This window comes from Scyliorhinus canicula, chromosome 7, assembly GCF_902713615.1.
Source record: "Scyliorhinus canicula chromosome 7, sScyCan1.1, whole genome shotgun sequence".
In the NCBI taxonomy this organism is placed as follows: domain Eukaryota; kingdom Metazoa; phylum Chordata; class Chondrichthyes; order Carcharhiniformes; family Scyliorhinidae; genus Scyliorhinus; species Scyliorhinus canicula.
In genome coordinates this window covers 206,526,277-206,548,915 of record NC_052152.1, presented here as the reverse complement: position 1 = coordinate 206,548,915, position 22,639 = coordinate 206,526,277, and the positions used below count along the sequence as shown (strand labels likewise).

Genomic DNA, 22,639 nt, shown 5'->3' with positions numbered 1-22,639 from the left:
TATTTTTATTGCTTTGAAGGGATTAATCCCTTTAACTGCCATTGACAGATCCTTCAGTATCATAAATTAGCCTAAATTAATTTGGATTTCTTATTATAATATGGGTAATTATTTCATCTGAAGATTCACTCCAGTCTCGCACATTTTGAAATTGATGCAAAGGAAGTGCTTTTTTGACAAATTTATAGCTGGATTTAATTTAATAAACGACAGTAAAAGAAACTGACTGGGAGTTTCTTCGGAGTAGCCAGTGATTTACATGTAAATGCTGGGGGTTGAGATTGGACATTGATTTTTGCTGATAGATTCAAAGTAAGATTTAATTTGGAATACGCACAGAAGCTTTAATCAGAATTATCCATCGCTTCAATTAGACCATAGATCCCTCCCTTCCAACGTGAGCTTCCCAACCTTGTACATCATTTGCTTTCAGTGCAGAGGGACAAGGCTGACACAGTTCCGAACACATTTACTCCATGCTAAACCCAAACAGCCTTAATCTAAAATACTATTCTCGCATGCTGCAACCTACCACTACTGCATCCTCTCTCAATACACAGAGAATGTCTAAAGGTTTCAAATCATTCTTAATTAAAGAGAATTCCAGTTTTGTTTTAAGATATTCAATATGCACTGCTACACTAGCTGCTTATTCCGCAAACTCTCCTCTTACCCTCTTACACTCTCTCTTCAAATAAACTGTTATTCTTAATTCACGTCCATCAAACTGATCCTCACTCTTGATCAACATTCAAGGTTGACACGCTTCCCATCATTCAAGACGATTATTGCCAAAGAAGAGTCCTGCTATTCTTTTTTTAAACCAGTGCTTTAAGTGGTGAGATAGATTAAAGTAGCACTGAAAACTACATTTTACTTATTTATCTATTTATTGGTGTAAACTCTAAGGAAGCAAATTGTCACGTCGAACACGTTGGAAGCATGTGGTGACGTAACGTAAGTGCAATGCCAAGACAATGGAATGTCAATGGTGATCTATCCATGAGAATTGCTTTCCCAACTCTTAGGAATGATAGATTTTCTCGTGGAACTAAAGGACCAAATGTGCTGTTTGCCCTACGGGTTGCCAACACCTCCATTGCAGACTGATCTACGGAGCTCACAATTAGGCTCTGAACCTTTCAGACAACTTTGCACCTTTGGTGCAAGTCGTCGAAACACTTTCCTTGCTTTCTCAAGAGATGGGCCCTTCAAACAGACACGCGTTAGAAATGTGCTGGATCAGAGAATGATAATCTAGGAAACCATCAAAAGAATTGTAAACAGCACTTGGCACATTGACTAGATGGTGAGGTAATAGAAGTCTATAAAAAAACTGAGCATGGTTTTAGACAACTGCCGCATGAAACAATGCAACTACGACCGGCCCTCACAGGGACGGTGCCAGACATAGGGGTGGAAATTACCTCCTCCCCTCTTTGACATCATTTCCAGTCACTCGATTATCCTTTCGCCGAAAGGGGCTCCAGGAGGGAATGACCGAGTCAAACATGCATCGCGTGGAAGGACACCCCCCTCCCTTCAAGGGGCCCCCGCAGCCCGTGCGCTCAGCACCAAATAAAAACTGAGAAAGGTTCCACTGTTATTAGGATCGGTCACAGCAGGGTCCAACGGTGCTCTCCAGGGAGAGTTGCGAGGCGTTGCGCAGGAGCGGAGCCAGAGGCGGGTCCACCATGGAGCAGGTGGGAAAGAGCTTGTACCATCCAATCGCGGTGCTTGACAGATCCAAGTCTTCCAGCAGAACCTGGGCCACACCCATGAAGTACTTACGATCCATCCGCCCGTAATTGCCCCACACAATCACCTTGCAGGATAGAGAGAGAAAGGAAATAAATCACACCGGTGGGTTTCAATCGTGCCATCATTGTAAAAATACTTCTTTTTTCATTTTTAAATCTGCAGGGCTGGTGGAAATCATTCCCTGTCATGCATATTCTCCAGGCAAGGGCAATAAAGATGACCGGACCACAGGGCCCCAATTCCCTATTGACCCTGGTCTTTATTCAGGCTCCGGCTGCCCTCTCCCCAGAACCCCGCAACAATTTCCTCCTTCAAGCGTTTAATCCAATCGCCTTCTGAAAGCGACTATTGAACCTGTGTCCACAGACACCAAAGACAGTAAAGCAGAATATCAGCAATAGAGACAAATCCCCTGAAAAATAAGGAACTTGCATTTCTACAATGCCTGTTCTGGCCTGTGAAGCAATTTTTGAAGTGTAGTCACTGTTGGAATGTAGGGAGCGCAGCGGCCAATTTTTACACAGCAAGATCCCATAACTGATAATGACCAAAGAATGTGTCTCTGTGATCGCGTTGATGGGTAACCCTTGGCCAGTTCCCTGGACTCCTTTATGTCCGAGTGTCTCGGTTTAACATTTTATTTATTTCGAACATAGAACATAGAACAGTACAGCACAGAACAGGCCCTTCGGCCCTCAATGTTGTGCCGAGCCATGATCACCCTACTCAAACCCACGTATCCACCCTATACCCGTAACCCAACAAGCCCCGCCTTAACCTTACTTTTATTAGGACACTATGGGCAATTTAGCATGGCCAATCCACCTAACCCGCACATCTTTGGACTGTGGGAGGAAACCGGAGCACCCGGAGGAAACCCACGCACACAGGGGGAGGACATGCAGACTCCACACAGACAGTGACCCAGCCGGGAATCGAACCTGGGACCCTGGAGCTGTGAAGCATTTATGCTAACCACCATGCTACCCTGCTGCCTCCCTGCTGATTTTCTTTCATAAATTTAGTGTACCCAATTCATTTTTCCCAATCAAGGGGCAATTTAACGTGGCCAATCCACCTACCTTGCACATGCTCAATATTTAACCCAAGATGGTGCCTCTGGCAGTGTGGCACTCCTATTGGCACTGGGGGATTTTATGCTTGCAGTCTCCGGAGTGGGGTTTCGCTAAAATAAATAGTTACGCAGGGACTCAACTGCAGCAGTGAACAGAGAGGACCTAACAGGTGTACAAAATTATGAGGGGAAGAGATAAGATAAAAAAAATTCCCTTGGTGGAGAATTCTAGAACCAGGGGACAGAGATTCAAGATCAGAGGCAGAAGGTGCATGAGGAGGAACTTTTTTACGCAGAGGGTAACGGGAGTCTGGAATTTGCTGTCCGAGTTGGTGGTGGAGGCAGAGACCCTAAACTCTTTTAAAAAGTACCTAGGTCTGCACTTTAAGTGCTGTCAGAAACAGGTGCAGGAAGGTAGGATTGGATGGGGCACATGGACAAGATGGGCCAAATGGCCTTCTTCTGTGCTGGAACTTTTCTCTGATTCTATAATTCTTGTTTAAGAGTCTGATTCAGCAGGTAGGGTTTCAGAGTTTCCCTGAGGCTGCGCCATGGGAGACATCTCAAAAGTTAATCATGAGGTTTATATATTTAAATAAAGCAATCAGTTACAGTTGATGTAGGCATATAAGGTGACTTCTGCAACCACGAAAAATCCTTGCAAAAACAACGGCCCATCCAGTCAAGATCAACAACCAAAACTTGCAATTATATAGCACCGATAACATAGTAAAATATAGTAAGGTGCAATTATCAGGGAAAGATTTGGCAGCATAACTAATCACGCTGACACACAAACACCTTCACACACACACACCTTCACAGACACACACTCACACACACACCTTCACAGACACACACTCACCTTCACACACACACACTATCACAGACACACACTCACACACACACCTTCACACACACACTCACACACACACTTTCGCACACACACCTTCACACATACACTCACACACACACCTTCACACACACACACACCTCTTCACACACACATCTTCACACACACACCTTCACACACACACACACCCACACCTTCACAGACACACACTTACACACACACCTTCACACACACACACCTTCACACACACACCTACACACACTCACACACACACCTTCACACACACACTCACACACACACCTTCACACACACACTCACTCACACACCTTCACACACACACACCTTCACACACACATACCTTCACACACACTCACACACACACACCTTCACACACACACACACACACACATCTTCACACACACATCTTCACACACACACCCACACCCATACCTTCACAGACACACACTCACACACACACCTTCACACACACTCACACACACACCTTCACACTCACACACACACCTTCACACACACTCACCTTCACACACACACTCACACTCACACCTTCACACACACACTCACACACACACTCACACACACACTCACCTTCACACACACACCTTCACACACACACACCTTCACACACACACTCACACACCTTCACACACACACACACACACACACACCTTCACACACACACACCTTCACACACACACCTTCACACACACTCACACACACCTTCACACACACACTCACACACACACACCTTCACACACACACTCACACACACACACCTTCACACACACACTCACACACACACCTTCACACACACACTCACACACACACCTTCACACACACACATCTTCACACACACATCTTCCAACACACATCTTCACACACACACCCACACCCATACCTTCACAGACACACACTCACACACACACCTTCACACACACTCACACACACACCTTCACACTCACACACACACCTTCACACACACTCACCTTCACACACACACTCACACTCACACCTTCACACACACTCACACACACACTCACACACACACTCACACACACACTCACCTTCACACACACACACCTTCACACACACACACCTTCACACACACACACTTTCACACACACTCACACACCTTCACACACACACACACACACACCTTCACACACACACACCTTCACACACACATACCTTCACACACACACACACTCACACACACACCTTCACACACACACACACACACATCTTCACACACACATCTTCACACACACATCTTCACACACACACCCACACCCATACCTTCACAGACACACACTCACACACACACCTTCACACACACTCACACACACACCTTCACACTCACACACACACCTTCACACACACTCACACCTTCACACACACACTCACACTCACACCTTCACACACACACTCACACTCACCTTCACACACACACACCTTCACACACACACACCTTCACACACACACTCACACACACACCTTCACACACACACTCACTCACACACCCCTTCACACACACATACCTTCACACACACCTTCACACACACACACACACACACACACACACATCTTCACACACACATCTTCACACACACACCCACACCCATACCTTCACAGACACACACTCACACACACACCTTCACACACACTCACACACACACCTTCACACTCACACACACACCTTCACACACACTCACCTTCACACACACACTCACACCTTCACACACACACACCTTCACACACACACTCACACACCTTCACACACACACACACACACACACACACCTTCACACACACACACCTTCACACACACACACCTTCACACACACACCTTCACACACACACCTTCACACACACCCTCACACACACACACCTTCACACACACACTCACACACCTTCACACACACACTCACACACACCTTCACACACACACTCACACACACACCTTCACACACACACTCACACACACACATCTTCACACACACATCTTCACACACACACCCACACCCATACCTTCACAGACACACACTCACACACACACCTTCACACACACACTCACACACACCTTCACACACACTCACACACACACCTTCACACTCACACACACACCTTCACACACACTCACCTTCACACACACACTCACACTCACACCTTCACACACACACTCACACACACACTCACACACACACTCACCTTCACACACACACCTTCACACACACACACCTTCACACACACACTCACACACCTTCACACACACACACACACACACACACACCTTCACACACACACACCTTCACACACACACACCTTCACACACACACACCTTCACACACACACTCACACACACACCTTCACACACACACCTTCACACACACACATCTTCACACACACATCTTCACGCACACACCCACACCCATACCTTCACAGACACACACTCACACACACACCTTCACACTCACACACACACCTTCACACACACTCACCTTCACACACACACTCACACTCACACCTTCACACACACACTCACACACACACTCACACACACTCACCTTCACACACACACTCACACACACACCTTCACACACACACACCTTCACACACACACACCTTCACACACACACACCTTCACACACACACACCTTCACACACACACCTTCACACACACACACCTTCACACACACACACCTTCACACACACACCTTCACACACACACTCACACACACCTTCACACACACACTCACACACACACACCTTCACACACACACTCACACACACACACCTTCACACACACACTCACACACACACACCTTCACACACACACTCACACACACACCTTCACACACACACTCACACACACACATCTTCACACACACATCTTCACACACACACCCACACCCATACCTTCACAGACACACACACCTTCACACACACTCACACACACACCTTCACACTCACACACACACCTTCACACACACTCACCTTCACACACACACTCACACTCACACCTTCACACACACACCTTCACACACACACACACTCACCTTCACACACACACCTTCACACACACACACCTTCACACACACACTCACACACCTTCACACACACACACACACAAACACCTTCACACACACACACCTTCACACACACACACCTTCACACACACACACCTTCACACACACACTCACACACACCTTCACACACACACTCACACACACACACCTTCACACACACACTCACACACACACACCTTCACACACACTCATACACACACCTTCACACACACACACCCACACACACACCTTCACAGACACACACTCACACACACACCTTCACACACACACTCACACCTTCACACACACACACCTTCACACGCACACTCACCTTCACACACACACACCTTCACACACACACACCTTCACAGACGCACACCTTCACAGACACACACTCACACACACACCTTCACACACACACCTTCACAGACACACACTCACACACACACCTTCACACACACACACCTTCACACACACACACTCACACACACACCTTCACACACACCTTCACAGACACACACACCTTCACAGACACACACTCACATACACACCTTCACACACACCTTCACAGACACACGCACACACCTTCACAGACACACACACCTTCACAGACACACACACCTTCACAGACACACACACACACCTTCACAGACACACACTCACACACACACCTTCACAGACACACACTCACACACACACCTTCACAGACACACACACACACACACACCTTCACACACACACACCTTCACACACACACACCTTCACAGACACACACACACCTTCACAGACACACACTCACACACACACCTTCACACACACCTTCACAGACACACCTTCACACACACACACCTTCACACACACACACCTTCACAGACACACACTCACACACACACCTTCCCACACACACCTTCACAGACACACACTCACACACACACTTTCACAGACACACACACACACCTTCACACACACCTTCACAGACACATTCACAGACACACACTCACACACACACCTTCACACACACACACACACAACCACACTCAGGTTTACACACACATGTTCACACACACACAATCATCTTCACACACACACTCAGCTGATACACACACACACTCACCTTCACACCCACACACATACTCACATTTACACACATACGTTCACACATGCACCCTCATCTTCACACACAGTCACCTTCACACACACAAACACAACCACACTCAGGTTTACACACACATGTTCACACACACACACTCAGCTTCACACGCACACTCACCTTTACACACACACACACACACTCATCTTCACACACACACGCACTCACCTTCACACACACACAGACACACACACAGTCACCTTCACATGTACACTCACATTCTCATATATATTCACTCGGTCCACACACACTCACTCATGTGCACACACGTTCCCAAATATTCATACACACGCACTCACACAGAACACACATTGACACATTTATATATATTCACCCACACACTGACTCACACACACAAATACCCATACTCACAGCCACAATCCCACACACACTCAGAATCACACACTCACACCAGCATCATCATACTCCCGCACACCCACGCTGACAATGCCTTTAATACTTGGTGAAGTTTGTAGACCTGGACACTGGCCATTGTTTGTCCAGTTCAGTGAGGTGTGGCCGCTGTGTGTAACAGCCGTGCTCACTGCATTCCTGAATTTAAACATTGTCACCTTCAGCCGCTCAATCGTTCCCCGTACCGACCTGCAGGATCTTTCCCTGCGGAGTCTCCGTGAAGATTAGGATCTGTTGGTACAGGGGCTCCAGAGATTTCCGAGCCATCTTGGTTTTCTTTTTTGCTACACATGTTCCGTTCTCTAACAGGTAGAGTTTGATGTAAGCAGCTGAAACAGAGAAAAAGAAAAAGATTACAGACCCTAATCTGAGAGCGTGAAACATACTCCATCCTCTAATGAGTTGTAAGAAGAGCGAAGACACATCGGAGAATGAATGAGCAGTTTGTAACATTTTGCTCTTGCACAATTGAGACCCTCAGGCTGAGCAAATCATGTCCTGGCCAGAAATACACTGAACCCACACATGTTGCTGATTCCACTGAGGGGGTGAAAGGTGGAGAGCGGGAAGTTCCTGAGATGATCCATTCATTCCATCCTGATAAACTCAATTCAGTGGAGGGAGGAGAGAACAAAGCATTTACGGGGCAAGTGGATGGTTAGGGGGGGAATGGGTGGATGGTTGAGGTGTGAGTGGATGACCAAAGAGGGGATTGGTTGGTCCAGGAGGGGATTGGATGGCCGAGTAGGAGATTGGATGGTCAAACAGGGACTGGATGGTCAAGGGCAGAGTGGATGATCAAAGACGGAGTGGATGGTTGAAGGGTGAGTGATGGTCGAGGAGGAGGTTTGATGACCGAGGACGGGATTGGATGGTTGAGGAGGGAGTGGATGGTCAAGGGCGGAGTGGATGGTCAAGGACAGAGTGGATGGTCAAGGGCAGAGTGGATGGTCAATAGCAGAGTGGATGGTTGAGGAGGGGAGTGGATGGTTGAGGAAGGGAGTGGATTGTTGAGGAGGGGAGTGGATGGTCAATGGCAGAGTGGATGGTCAAGGGTGGAGTGGAAGGTCAAAGAGGAGGTTTGGATGGCCAAAGGGAGAGTGGATGTTTGAGGAGGGGAGTTGATGGTCGAGGAGGGGGAGTGGATGGTTGAGGAGGGGAGTGGATTGTCGTGGAGGGGAGTGGGTGGTCGATGAGGGGGTTAGATGGTTGAGGAGGGGGTTGGATGGTTGAGGGAGGAGTGGATGGTTGAGGGAGGAGTGGATGGTCGAGAAGGAGTGGATGGTTGAGGGAGGAGTGGATGGTCGAGGAGGGAGTGGATAGTCGAGGAGGAAGTGGACGGTTGAGGAGGGAGTGGATGGTTGAGGAGGAGTGGATGGTCGAGGAGGAGTGGATGGTCGGGAAGGGGAAGTGGATGGTCGATGAGGGGGTTGGATGGTTGAGGGAGGAGTGGATGGTCGAGGAGGGGAGTGGATGGTTGAGGGAGGAGTGGATGGTCGAGGAGGAAGTGGATGGTCGAGGAGGGAGTGGATGGTCGAGGAGGGAGTGGATGGTCGAGGAGAAAGTGGATGGTCGAGGAGGGAGTGGATGGTCGAGGAGGGAGTGGATGATCGAGGAGGGAGAGGATAGTTGAGGGAGGAGTGGATGGTCGAGGAGGAGTGGATGGTCGAGAAGGGGATTGGACAGTTGAGGGAGAGTGGATGGTCAAGGAGGGGAGTGGACGGTTGAGGAGGGAGTGGATGGTCGAGGAGGGAGTGGATGGTTGAGGGAGGAGTGGATGGTCGAGAAGGGGGTTGGATAGTTGAGGGAGAGTGGATGGTCGAGGAGGGGAGTGGATGGTTGAGAGAGGAGTGGATGGTCGAGGAGGGAGTGGATGGTCGAGGAGGGAGTGGATGGTTGAGGGAGGAGTGGATAGTTGAGGGAGAGTGGATGGTCGAGGAGGGAGTGGATGGTCGAGGAGGGAGTGGATGGTTGAGGGAGGAGTGGATAGTTGAGGGAGAGTGGATGGTTGAGGGAGGAGTGGATGGTCGAGGAGGGGAGTGGATGGTCGAGGAGGGAGAGGATGGTCGAGGAGGGGAGTGGATGGTCGAGGAGGGGATTGGATGGTCGAGGAGGGGAATGGATGGTCGAGGAGGGAAGTGGATGGTCGAGGAGGGGAGTGGATGGTCGAGGAGGGGGAGTGGATGGTCGAGGAGGGGAGTGGATGGTTGAGGAGGGGAGTGGATGGTTGAGGAGGGGAGTGGATGGTTGAGGAGGAGGAGTGGATGGTCGAGGAGGGAGTGGATGGTTGAGGAAGGAGTGGATGGCTGAGGAGGGAGTGGATGCTCGATGAGGGGGTTGGATGGTCGAGGAGGGGGTTGGATGGTTGAGGGAGGAGTGGATGGTCGAGGAGCAGTGGACGGTTGAGGAGGAGTGGATGGTCGAGAAGGAGTGGATGGTTGAGGGAGGAGTGGATGGTCTAGGAGGGGGTTGGATGGTTGAGGGAGGAGTGGATGGTTGAGGAGGAGTGGATGGTCAAGGAGGGAGAGGATGGTTGAGGGAGGAGTGGATGGTCAAAGGCAGATTTGTTCCTTAAGGGAAGATGGTCAAGGGGATGTGGACAGGGGTGTATTACCTGGTGGAGACTTGGTGCCTGGTTTCGGGGTAAGTCCTCGAGCCTGAATCACCTCCACCTCAAGCTGCCCATTCCTCTCCAAAATTCCAATTTCCACATCGCCTAGCAAACAAATTGAAGCAAAGAATCTCTTGAGTGTTTGTTATTCAGCTCCTTGTGAACCTGAAGCATCTCAACCTGACAGAAAGTGTAAAGAATGAATGAATGTAAGCAGAGAAAATGATTTATTTACACAAAAGCAAAGTATTGAAGCTGGAAGTACTCCACGCCAGATAGAGAAACGGGGTTAATGGGGCTGGATTTTCCCGTCGATTTCAGATCCCTGTCATCGAGACAAATTGTGGATCTCGCTCAAACTTGCCGGAGGGAGACAGGCGTGGTGCATAGTTCCCTGAGGTGACCTTCTACTTGGCCTGTCCATACATGCCATCCAATTCAGGCTGCCAGCATGTAGCTGAGTGAGGCCCACTCGGGACAGGACAGCCTGACTCTGCTAAGGCAGGTCAGGGACTGGGAGGGCATCTCAACACAGCAGCTCCCTTCGCTGGCCTTCACTGAATTGATCAAATAACACCGTAGGTCCATCAGTATGGAGGGGAAACTTCTCCGCTGGATCGATCTCAGGCACAATTTTGATCTTTCCAGACGCAGGCGCCTTTTTGGGGTATGAAGCCTCCAGCTGTGTCCATTCAGTCTCCACACGTCACGGCAAAATGTCGGAAATGCTTCAAAATCACCTTGAACTGGCTGCCTGCCTCCGTGGAGCCAGGAGCTGATCCTGTTCCCAGGTCGGCACTGGGAAAGTTCTCCGATAGCAGGAATGCATCAGGAAACCATCCCCATGCATGTCCTCCGCTAATTCCCTGGCACCTGCTGCTTCCGCGTCTGCGACGAAGGGTTGGGAAAATTCTGTGCAATATTTCAGATTAATGAAAGAGGCAGAATCTTGCTGAATGGCTGGGGTCTCGCCTTCCAGCTGGAGAATGGGTGCGAGACCCCCCCAGTGTCTCTTTGGGAAAGTCTGCCAATCAGGGTGCAAAGGCCCTGGAATCAAGACCCTGAGGTCAGAAGTCAGCCTAAGGAGAGCGAATTACTTAGAGACATAAAAAATAGAAGCAGGAAGAGGCTATTCGGCCTTCCGAGCCTGCTCCACCATCCATTATGATCATGGTTGATCATCAAGTTCAATAACCTTTAGCTCCAAGAGCTAGATCTAATTCCTTCTTGAAATTACACAACATTTTGGCCTCAACTATTTTCTGAATTCCACAGATTCACCACTCTCTGAGCGAATAAATTTCTCCTCACCTCAATCCTTAAAGGTTTAACCCTTATCCTCAAACTATGACCCCTAGTTCTGGACTCCCCCACCATCCGGAATATTCTTTCTGAATCAACCCTGTCTAATCCTGTTAGAATTTTGTAAGTTTCTATGAAATCCCCTCTCACTCTTCTAAACTCCAATGAATATAATCCTAACCAATTTACTCTCTCCTCATATGACAGTCCCGCCATCCCAGGAATCAGCCTGGTAAACCTTCGCTGCGCTCCCTCCATAGCAAGAACATCCTTCCTCAGATAAGGGTATCAAAACTGCGCACAATACTCCAGGTGTAGCCTATTCAATTGCAGTAATATATTGCTATTCCTATACTCCAATCCTCTCGCTATGAAGGCCAACATACCATTTGCCTTCTTTACTGCCTGCTGTACCTGCGCGCTTACTTTCAGTGACTGATGCACGAGGACACCAAGGTCTGGCTGAGTATCCACCTCTCTCAATTTACATCCATTCTAATAATAATCTGCCTTCCTGTTTTTGCTACCGAAGTGGATAACCTCACATTTATCCACATTTTATTGTATCTGCCGTGCATGTACCCACTCACTCAGCCTGTCCAAATCCCGCTGAAGTATCTCTGCATCCTCCTCACAGCTCACCCTCCCACCCAACTTTGTATCATCTGCATATTTGGAGATAATACATTTAGTTCCCTCGTCCAAATCATTAATATATAATGTGAATAGTTGGGGTCTGAGCACAGATCCCTATGATACCCAACTAGCCACTGCCTGCCAATCAGAAAAAGACCCATTTATTCCAACGTTTTTGCTCCCTGTCTGCTGATCAGCTTTCTCAGATTTTCCGGTACATTATTCATGTCTTCCTTCATGAAGATAGAAGCAAAGTATAAAAATTTAGTTCCTCAGTAATTCCTTTGTTCCCCTTTATGAAGTCTGACTGTAAGGGGCCTACATTCATGTTTGTCAATCTTTTCCTCTTTACATACGTATAGAAACTTTTACAGTCAGTTTTTATGTTCCCTGCTAGTTTACTTTCATATTGTATTTTTCCCTTCTTAATCAATCTCTTTGCTGAGTTTTAAATTGTTCCCAATCCTCAGGTCTATTGCTTTTTCTTGCTAATTTGTATGCCTCTTCTTTGATTCTAATACTATCTCTAATTTCCCTTGTCAGCTATTGTTTGGCCACAGTTCCCCTTCTACTTTTGCGTCAAATAGAAATAAACTTTTGGAGTTTACCTAGTCGTTCCTTGAATGCGTGCCATTGAACATCGAACATAGAACATACAGTGCAGAAGGAGGCCACATTCGGCCCATCGAGTCTGCACCGACCCACTTAAGCCCTCACTTCCCCCCTATCCCCATAACCCAGTAACCCCTCCGAACCATTTTGGACACCAAGGGCAATTTATCATGGCCAATCCACCTAACCTGCACATCTTTGGACTATGGGGAGGAAACCGGAGCACCCGGAGGAAACCCACGCAGACAAGGGGAGAACATGCAGGCTCCGCACAGACAGAGACCCAGCGGGGAATCGAACTTGGGACCCTGGCGCTGTGAAGCCACAGTGCTAGCCACTTGCGCTACCGTGCTTGCCTGTCTGCTATTCTTCCTTTCAGTAATGTTTCCTCATCCGTAGCCAGCTGATGCCTCATACCATCATAGTTACCTTTATTGAGGTTCAGGATCCTGGTCTCAGAATCAATTATCTCACTATCCACCTTGAGAAAGAATTCTACCATATTATGGTCACTCATCCCCAAGGGTTCTCTCACAACTGGGTTGCCAACTAATCCTTTATCATTACACAACACCCAGTCCAAGGTGGCCTATTCCCTTGTTGGTTCCTCGATGTACTGGTCCAGAAATTCCTCCTCTATTGCACCATAACTAATTTGAGTCACCCAATCTGTAGGCAGATTAAAGTCACCCATAATCACAGATGTTCCTTTAATACACACATCTCTGATTTCCTGTCTAATGCTATTTCCAACATTTCCACTGCAGTTTGGTGGTCTGTATATTATTCCTATGAATGTTTTTTTTCCCCGTGGTGCTTCTTAACTCGACCCATTCAGATTCCATCATTTCTGTCCTAGTTGGCGGGATTTTCTGTTTCAGGGACGAAGGGCTGGATTCTCCATTGCTGAGGCTCAGTGCCGATGTCGGCGTGGGAATTGTGGCGTTTTACAATGTCAAAGTCGGCGCCGAAGCCCCTCCGATTCTGGGACCAGTGAAGGGCTAACAGCCGGGTAAAACCCCCGGTTCCCGCACCAAAAACGGCCGTATCAATGCCGGACCCGTGGCCGCGCAGGCGCACAGTGATGGCCTGCAGTGGTTGGGCCGTACAGCATGCTGCTGTTTGTACACAGACCCAGCCTGCCAATTACTGCCCACAGGACAACCCCTGGCCATCCCCACCAGTACCCCAAGCCCTCGTGGAAGCAGCCCCCCCCCCCCCCCGGCTAGCAGCACAGTTCTGGCCAACTGAGGCGGCGCTGGACACAGTTCGCGGCCGCCTCGCCGGCTTCCCGACCGTTCAGACCACACGCCAACCTCGCGGACGGGAACTCGACCCATCGGAGGTGGAGCATTGGGGGAGGGTTTTCCGATGACGTGCCAACGCCGTTCCAATGCCCTGCGGTGCGCGACGGGCTGACGCCATTTTGGAGGGGGTGGGGGATAGAAAAGCGGCGACAAAACGGCACCGCCCCCGATTTCAGCATCGGAACGCCGTCCGATCACCGATTACGACATCGGCGTCCGGCAACGGAGAATCCCACCCTCAGTATTGACCCCGGTACTGAATCGGTGATGTTCTACGACAGCAAAATTGGTGCCGTTCCCAGAGCAGTTCATCATCCGTTAATGTGTTAGCACCAACTTCACGTGGAACACAATCGATTCCAATCAAAAACAGAGTCCGATTCGCCGGAGTCGGGATTGACACTCGAGAGGCTGACAAACTGCAGCCGCATATCAGCGACTTCACTCCCCACGCGCACCACCCCAGCAACCCCCCCAGCACCCCCTCCCCACCCCCTCCCCACACGCACCACCCCAGCAGCCCCCCCTAGCACCCCCTCCCCACACCCACTCCCCACACGCACCACCCCAGCAACCCCCCCAGCACCCCCTCCCCACACCCCCTCCCCACACGCACCACCCCAGCACCCCCTCCCCACACCCACTCCCCACACGCACCACCCCAGCAACCCCCTCCCCCAGCACCCCCCCAGCACCCCCTCCCCACACCCCCTCCCCACACGCACCACCCCAGCAACCCCCCACCCCCCCAGCACCCCCTCCCCACACGCACCACCCCAGCACCCCCCCCAGCACCCCCTCCCCACACCCCCTCCCCACACGCACCACCCCAGCAACCCCCCCCAGCACCCCCTCCCCACACCCCCTCCCCACACGCACCACCCCAGCAACCCCCCCAGCACCCCCTCCCCACACCCACCACCCCAGCAAACCCCCCCCAGCACCCCCCTCCTCACACCCACTCCCCACACGCACCACCCCAGCAACACCAACCCAGCACCCCCTCCCCACACCCACTCGTCCCAGCACCCCCACCCCAGCACCCCCTCCCCACACGCACCATCCCAGCACCCACTCCCCACACGCACCACCCCAGCACCATCCCAGAACCCCTTCCCCACACACTCTCAGCCCAGCCAACACCCTCCCAGCGCCCCCTCCCCACACACTCTCATCCCAGCCAACACCACCCCAGCACCCCCTCCCCACACACTCTCAGCCCAGCCAACACCACCCCAGCACCCCCTCCCCACACACTCTCAGCCCAGCCAACACCACCCCAGCACCCCCTCCCCACACACTCTCATCCCAACAACACCACCCCAGCACCCCCTCCCCACACACTCTCAGCCCAACAACACCACCCCAGCACCCCCTCCCCACACACTCTCATCCCAGCCAACACCCTCCCAGCGCCCCCTCCCCACACACTCTCATCCCAACACCCTCCCAGCGCCCCCTCCCCACACACTCTCAGCCCAGCTAACACCCTCCCAGCACCCCTCCCCACACACACTCAGCCCAGCCAACACTCTCCCAGCACCCCTCCCCACACACTCTCATCCCAGCCAACACCACCCCAGCACCCACTCCCCACACACTCTCATCCCAACAACATTACCCCAGCACCCCCTCCCCACACACTCTCATCCCAGCCAACACCCTCCCAGCACCCCCTCCCCACACGCACCACCCCAGCACCCACTCCCCACACGCACCACCCCAGCACCATCCCAGAACCCCTTCCCCACACACTCTCAGCCCAGCCAACACCCTCCCAGCGCCCCCTCCCCACACACTCTCATCCCAGCCTACACCACCCCAGCACCCCCTCCCCACACACTCTCAGCCCAGCCTACACCACCCCAGCACCCCCTCCCCACACACTCTCATCCCAACAACACCACCCCAGCACCCCCTCCCAACACACTCTCAGCCCAACAACACCACCCCAGCACCCCCTCCCCACACACTCTCAGCCCAACAACACCACCCCAGCACCCCCTCCCCACACACTCTCAGCCCAGCCAACACCACCCCAGCACCCCCTCCCCACACACTCTCATCCCAACAACACCACCCCAGCACCCCCTCCCCACACACTCTCAGCCCAACAACACCACCCCAGCACCCCCTCCCCACACACTCTCATCCCAACAACACCACCCCAGCACCCCCTCCCCACACACTCTCATCCCAACAACACTACCCCAGCACCCCCTCCCCACACACTCTCAGCCCAACAACACCCACCCAGCACCCCCTCCCCACACACTCTCAGCCCAACAACACCACCCCAGCACCCCCTCCCCACACACTCTCATCCCAACAACACCACCCCAGCACCCCCTCCCCACACACTCTCATCCCAGCCAACACCACCCCAGCGCCCCCTCCCCACACACTCTCATCCCAACAACACCACCCCAGCACCCCCTCCCCACACACTCTCATCCCAACAACACCACCCCAGCACCCCCTCCCCACACACTCTCATCCCAGCCAACACCCTCCCAGCACCCCCTCCCCACACACTCTCATCCCAGCCAACACCACCCCAGCACCCCCTCCCCACACACTCTCATCCCAGCCAACACCACCCCAGCGCCCCCTCCCCACACACTCTCAGCCCAACAACACCACCCCAGCACCCACTCCCCACACACTCTCAGCCCAACAACACCACCCCAGCACCCCCTCCCCACACACTCTCATCCCAACCACACCACCCCAGCACCCCCTCCCCACACACTCTCATCCCAACAACACCACCCCAGCACCCCCTCCCCACACGCACCACCCCAGCGCCCCCTCCCCACACACTCTCAGCCCAACAACACCACCCCAGCACCCACTCCCCACACACTCTCAGCCCAACAACACCACCCCAGCACCCCCTCCCCACACACTCTCATCCCAGCCAACACCCTCCCAGCGCCCCCTCCCCACACACTCTCATCCCTGCCAACACCCTCCCAGCGCCCCTCCCCACACACTCTCATCCCAACACCACCCCAGCACCCCCTCCCCACACACTCTCATCCCAGCCAACACCCTCCCAGCGCCCCCCTCCCCACACACTCTCATCCCTGCCAACACCCTCCCAGCGCCCCTCCCCACACACTCTCATCCCAACACCACCCCAGCACCCACTCCCCACACGCACCACCCCAGCCAACAAGCTGGCTGCACAGAGAATGACACCCCTATTGCAGATGCGGAGCTGGAGATCCTGCTGGACACCGTGGAGGAGGCTTCCCTGTCTCCCGGGGTGGGAAGGGGGTTTCCACCCACCGTGCATCAGGCCTGGGTGCAGGTGGCAGAGGCCATGAGCGCCGTGGGCAACACTGCCAGGACTGGCCAGCAACGCAGGAAGAAACTGCACAACCTCCTCAAAGCAGCCAGGGTGAGTGACACCCTTCAGCCACTCCCTCCCACCCGGAGGGCGACTGAACCCCCACCCTGCCCCACACGCCAGCATCCATACCGTCTGCCAAGGCCAGGTGCCCTGGCCATCAGCACCAGCTGCTACCCACCCGCTGTGCTGCATACGTCCGTGTGTTTTCTGTCCTTCCTCCTCTCTCTCTCCCTCATCAGCCGCGGCGTCAGTTTCCGGAATTTTGAAGCCACAAGTAAACCCACCGGCGGTAATTCCTCCTGGTGGAGGCGCAGCATCGCGGACACCCCGGAGAATACCCGGTCAGGCCCGCTAATGATATGCGAACGTCATTTACTGTACGTGTGGAGTGGAACGCCTTGTCGCCGCTGTCGTGGCTCCGGATGTGCCATTCTGACGGGCGCCCGGAGCCAGCAATGATTTTGGCCTGACGACCGATTCTCCGCCCAATCGCCTGTCCCGATTTCAGCGTCGGCCAACGGAGAATCGATCACCAGCCTGACTTGGAAATATATCGGCCATTCCTTCATTGTCGCTGGGTGCAAACCTTGGAACTCCCTCCCTAACGCAGTATGATCGTACCTACGCCAGCCGGGTGGGTTCAATCCCCCGTACCGGCTGAGTTGTTCATGAAGGCCCCGCGTTCTCAACCTTCCCTTCCCCAGGTGACCCTGAGGTTAAATCACCATCAGCCAGCTCTCCCCCTCAAAGGGGAAAGCGGCCTCTGGTCATCTGGGACTATGGTGACTTTACGTTACACCACAGGGACTACAGTGGTTCAAGAAGGCAGCTCATCACCAGCTTCAAAAGGGTAATTAGGGATGGACAATAAATGTTGGCCTAGCCAGCGACACCATATCCCACGAAAGAATAAAAATGGTCCTGAGTGTGTCATGGGTCCTTGGTTTAAAGCTCCAGGAGGTGACACTTTGAACCGTGCAACTTATGTTTCCTCAACACCTTACTGTGTGAGTTGGCCTCGATTCTGGGGATCAGTATCTAGGTGAGGACTTGACCTTCTGGCTCAGAGCTGCGAGCGCTGCCCGAGTGAGTGACAGCTGCTACCCAGGGTAACTTTGAAAATGAACTTTTCTCTCGCTTTTCAAGCACACTTACATAGAACATAGAACATAGAACAGTACGGCACAGAACAGGCCCTTCGGCCCTCGATGTTGTGCCGAGCAATGATCACCCTACTCAAACCCACATATCCACCCTATACCCGTAACCCAACAACCCCCCCCCCCCCAACCTTACTTTTTAGGACACTACGGGCAATTTAGCATGGCCAATCCACCTAACCCGCACATCTTTGGACTGTGGGAGGAAACCGGAGCACCCGGAGGAAACCCACACACACGCGGGGAGGACGTGCAGACTCCACTTGACGCGTGCTGAGTATATTTTTGGAAGTCGAATTGCGTGAATCTGAAAACTGCGATCTGATTAAAGGCCCAAATCACATCACGATCCATGCGACTGAAGTTGGATCGTGTTATCAATAGTGCCTGACTCTGGAGATTCAATCTCGTACAGCTGACCATCTGTTCTTGTGAGAGATTGACAACTTCCTCGGAAAGTGTTTACGTGATTTTCATTGTAAGCTGCGAATTGGGTGAAGAAGTGGCAGCTGGTTGGCCTGAGAGTGAAAGAAGGGATTATAACTTTGTTTCATGAGGAATTGTTTGCAGGGGATCAATTATTCTCAATTGTCCACGAGAAGCATTTCAGTTTTATTGGTCTGATCGTTTGAAGGAAAGCGGAATGTGGGGTATTGGAGCAGGGCAGGTTGGTGGAATTAGGATGGGGCTTGTGTGGAAAATAAACACAACCTTCGAGTGTTTGTGAGCATGGCTCCTTTCCAAATAACGCCCGTGAGCTATTCAGTAACCTTGGTGAATAGCTTTGATTAAAGGGTTCATTTGTGGTGCTATACTGACCCCATGTGGTAGGAAGACAGAATTGATGCTGGATTCAGCAACATGAAGACAAACCTGCAGGTGGAGCCCGTTCCAGTACCGAATAGCAGTGAAATTCGGAGATCGAACACTCAGTTACTCAAGGACTCCAGCGTTATCAATCTACTTACTTCAGATTGGCTAAGACATGGATATGACCTGGCACTGACCTTATAAAAGAATTCAATGGCCATATTATTTACCTATGAAGAGATTTTTCCGGCTCAACAGATTGGGAAAGAACGGGTGTTGGAGTAGGGATTGATTAGACGATGGGCAGCTCCTCTTTTCCCAAAGAGCAGTGAAATTCTGGAATGTATTCCCAGCTCTTGAGCTGTATGTGCAGCAGTGGTTAGCACTGCTGCCTCACAGCTCCAGGAACCCGGGTTCGATTCCGGTCTCGGGTAACTGTCGGTGCGGAGTCTGCACTTTCTCCCCGTGCCTGCGTGGGTTTCCTCCGGGTGCTCCGCTTTCCTCCCACAGTCCAAAGATGCACAGGTTCGGTGGATTGGCCGTGATAAACTGCCCCTTAGTGTCCAAAAGGTTAGGTGGGGTTAAGGGGATAGGGTGGCAGCATGGACTCAAGTTAGGTGCTCTTTCCAGGGGCCGGTGCAGATTCGATGGGCCAAATGGCCTCCTTCTGCACTGTAAGGATTCTATGATTCAAGAGTGAGCTGGAGCAGTTCTTGACTGGCTCAGAGTTATAGAGCCAAGAGCTTTACAAACATCACTTGCTTTCTGAGATCTCCCAGTTTTGATCAACTGTGGAGGTCGGAGAAGAATTTTCCATCGTATTTATTCCCTGATTGGCCCTGGGATTTTCTCTGCTTTTTAAAGTCTCTGCGGGAAGATTATATGGGACGGGAAATGAAAAAGAAAGACTTACATTTCTATCGTGTCTTTCCTGACCAGAAACTTTCCCAAAGTGCTTTGCAGTGAATGAAATATTGTTGAACCAAATTATACACAGCAAGATCTCACAGACAGCAAAGAGACCATTGTCTTCTGGCCAGTGCCTTACTGACCGATCTGTTACCCAGGGGTTAATAGTGACACTCTGCCCCTGGCGGTGCAGCTGTGCGAGACGGGGAAAATAATAATTCCCACCCTCGAGGCCCCTTGTGGGCTATAACAATGTTGATTGAGGGATAAATATTGGCCAGGACGCGGGAATCTGAAACAAAAACAGAAAACACTGGACAATCTCAGCAGGTCTGACAGCATCTGTGGAGAGAGAGAAGGGAGCGAACGTTTCGAGTCTGGATGACTCTTTGTCAAAGCTAGGAATCAGTCCTGCGCATGTGCAGCACGGGTCCCGGCGATTCTCCGAACATTTTCCGCACGTTCTGCGGGTGTTTCACACGGCGCCGGTGCTAGCCCCTCACCGGTACCGGAATCGGTGACGTTTTCGCGCGGATTTTCACATCGTGAAACACCGCGGATCCTCTGTTAGCGCGGACAGTTAGTCTCAGGATCGGACAATCCTCTATTTCTTTGTGTCTTACTGATCTTCTCTCTCTTTCGCACTCTTAAACACATTGGCCAGAAACTACTCCCCAGTATGTCCGAGGGCGCACAACATAGCCGCCTGCTGCCACTCTAACAGTAAGGGGCATAATTAATTCGTATGTGTGTGTTCTGTGCAGAGGGGCGGGGGGATGGCGAAAATCATAGTGTCAACAGGCCCTCGAGATGCAGATGGGAGCCTAATTTGAGTTGAACACTTGTGGTTGGATTTCCCAGAATCCAGGAAAGCCGGGAATGAATGGGCGGAATGAGCTGCCGGGTCCCACAGCATTAGCGCCTCTTACACAGCTTTCAGTGTGGATCAGGAGGACCACATTCTCTCAGAGGCCCGGGAGAGCTCAGAGGGTCACTGCTGGAGTTCTAGTTGAGGTAACAAGTGTGTCTTACCCATCGATGGTGTGGCCAGGGTTTGACGACCCACAAACTGTGCAGGACCCATTCCATCCAGGAAGTCTCTGAACAGCCCATCAGATGCCAGGCAAACTCCACTGTAGTTCAAGCTGAAGAGAGAAGAACAGTAGAGTTATTTGTAGGACAAGTTGTTGAATCTGACAAACCAAATCCGGTTGCAACCCAATCATTTCACTTCATCCAACCAAGTATAGACCCAAACAATGTCACTATGCAGCAGACATAATGGATGGAAACATAAATCTTCATCTTCTGATCAAGACCCCCTCTGCTGTTATTGAAGAAAGTTCCTGGCCTTTGTGAGGCTTTAGTCACAGACAAAACCCTAGCTAGCTCCTTATAACTTACTAACAGTGATGGTTAACAAGGTCCCCAGTGATTCTTATAAAACATCACATGCTAACTTGTTCACCATCCTGGTGTCATCCACATCTGATCTGAAGACTGTTTGTCTACCTCACTCCGCACGGAGGAGTGCATTGAGGATGCCGGCTTGGTACACGTGCAGTTTGCTGTCTGACAGTCAGGTCGCTGTTGTTCCA

General features: G+C 51.5%; 1 protein-coding gene across 1 annotated transcript in view; it reads right to left on the bottom strand.

The window, feature by feature from the left end:
* Nucleotides 1–318: 318 nt before the first annotated feature.
* The window catches only part of LOC119969169 (regulating synaptic membrane exocytosis protein 4-like), a gene marked incomplete at its 5' end in the record, with an annotated part of 131,954 nt that continues 109,633 nt past the window's right edge, over nucleotides 319–22,639 (bottom strand). Inside the window, 4 exons of the mRNA XM_038802405.1 lie at nucleotides 319–1,825; nucleotides 8,526–8,665; nucleotides 10,951–11,052; nucleotides 22,074–22,186. Coding sequence (XP_038658333.1) covers nucleotides 1,607–1,825; nucleotides 8,526–8,665; nucleotides 10,951–11,052; nucleotides 22,074–22,186 — 574 coding nt within the window. The remainder of the gene's footprint in view (nucleotides 1,826–8,525; nucleotides 8,666–10,950; nucleotides 11,053–22,073; nucleotides 22,187–22,639) is intronic.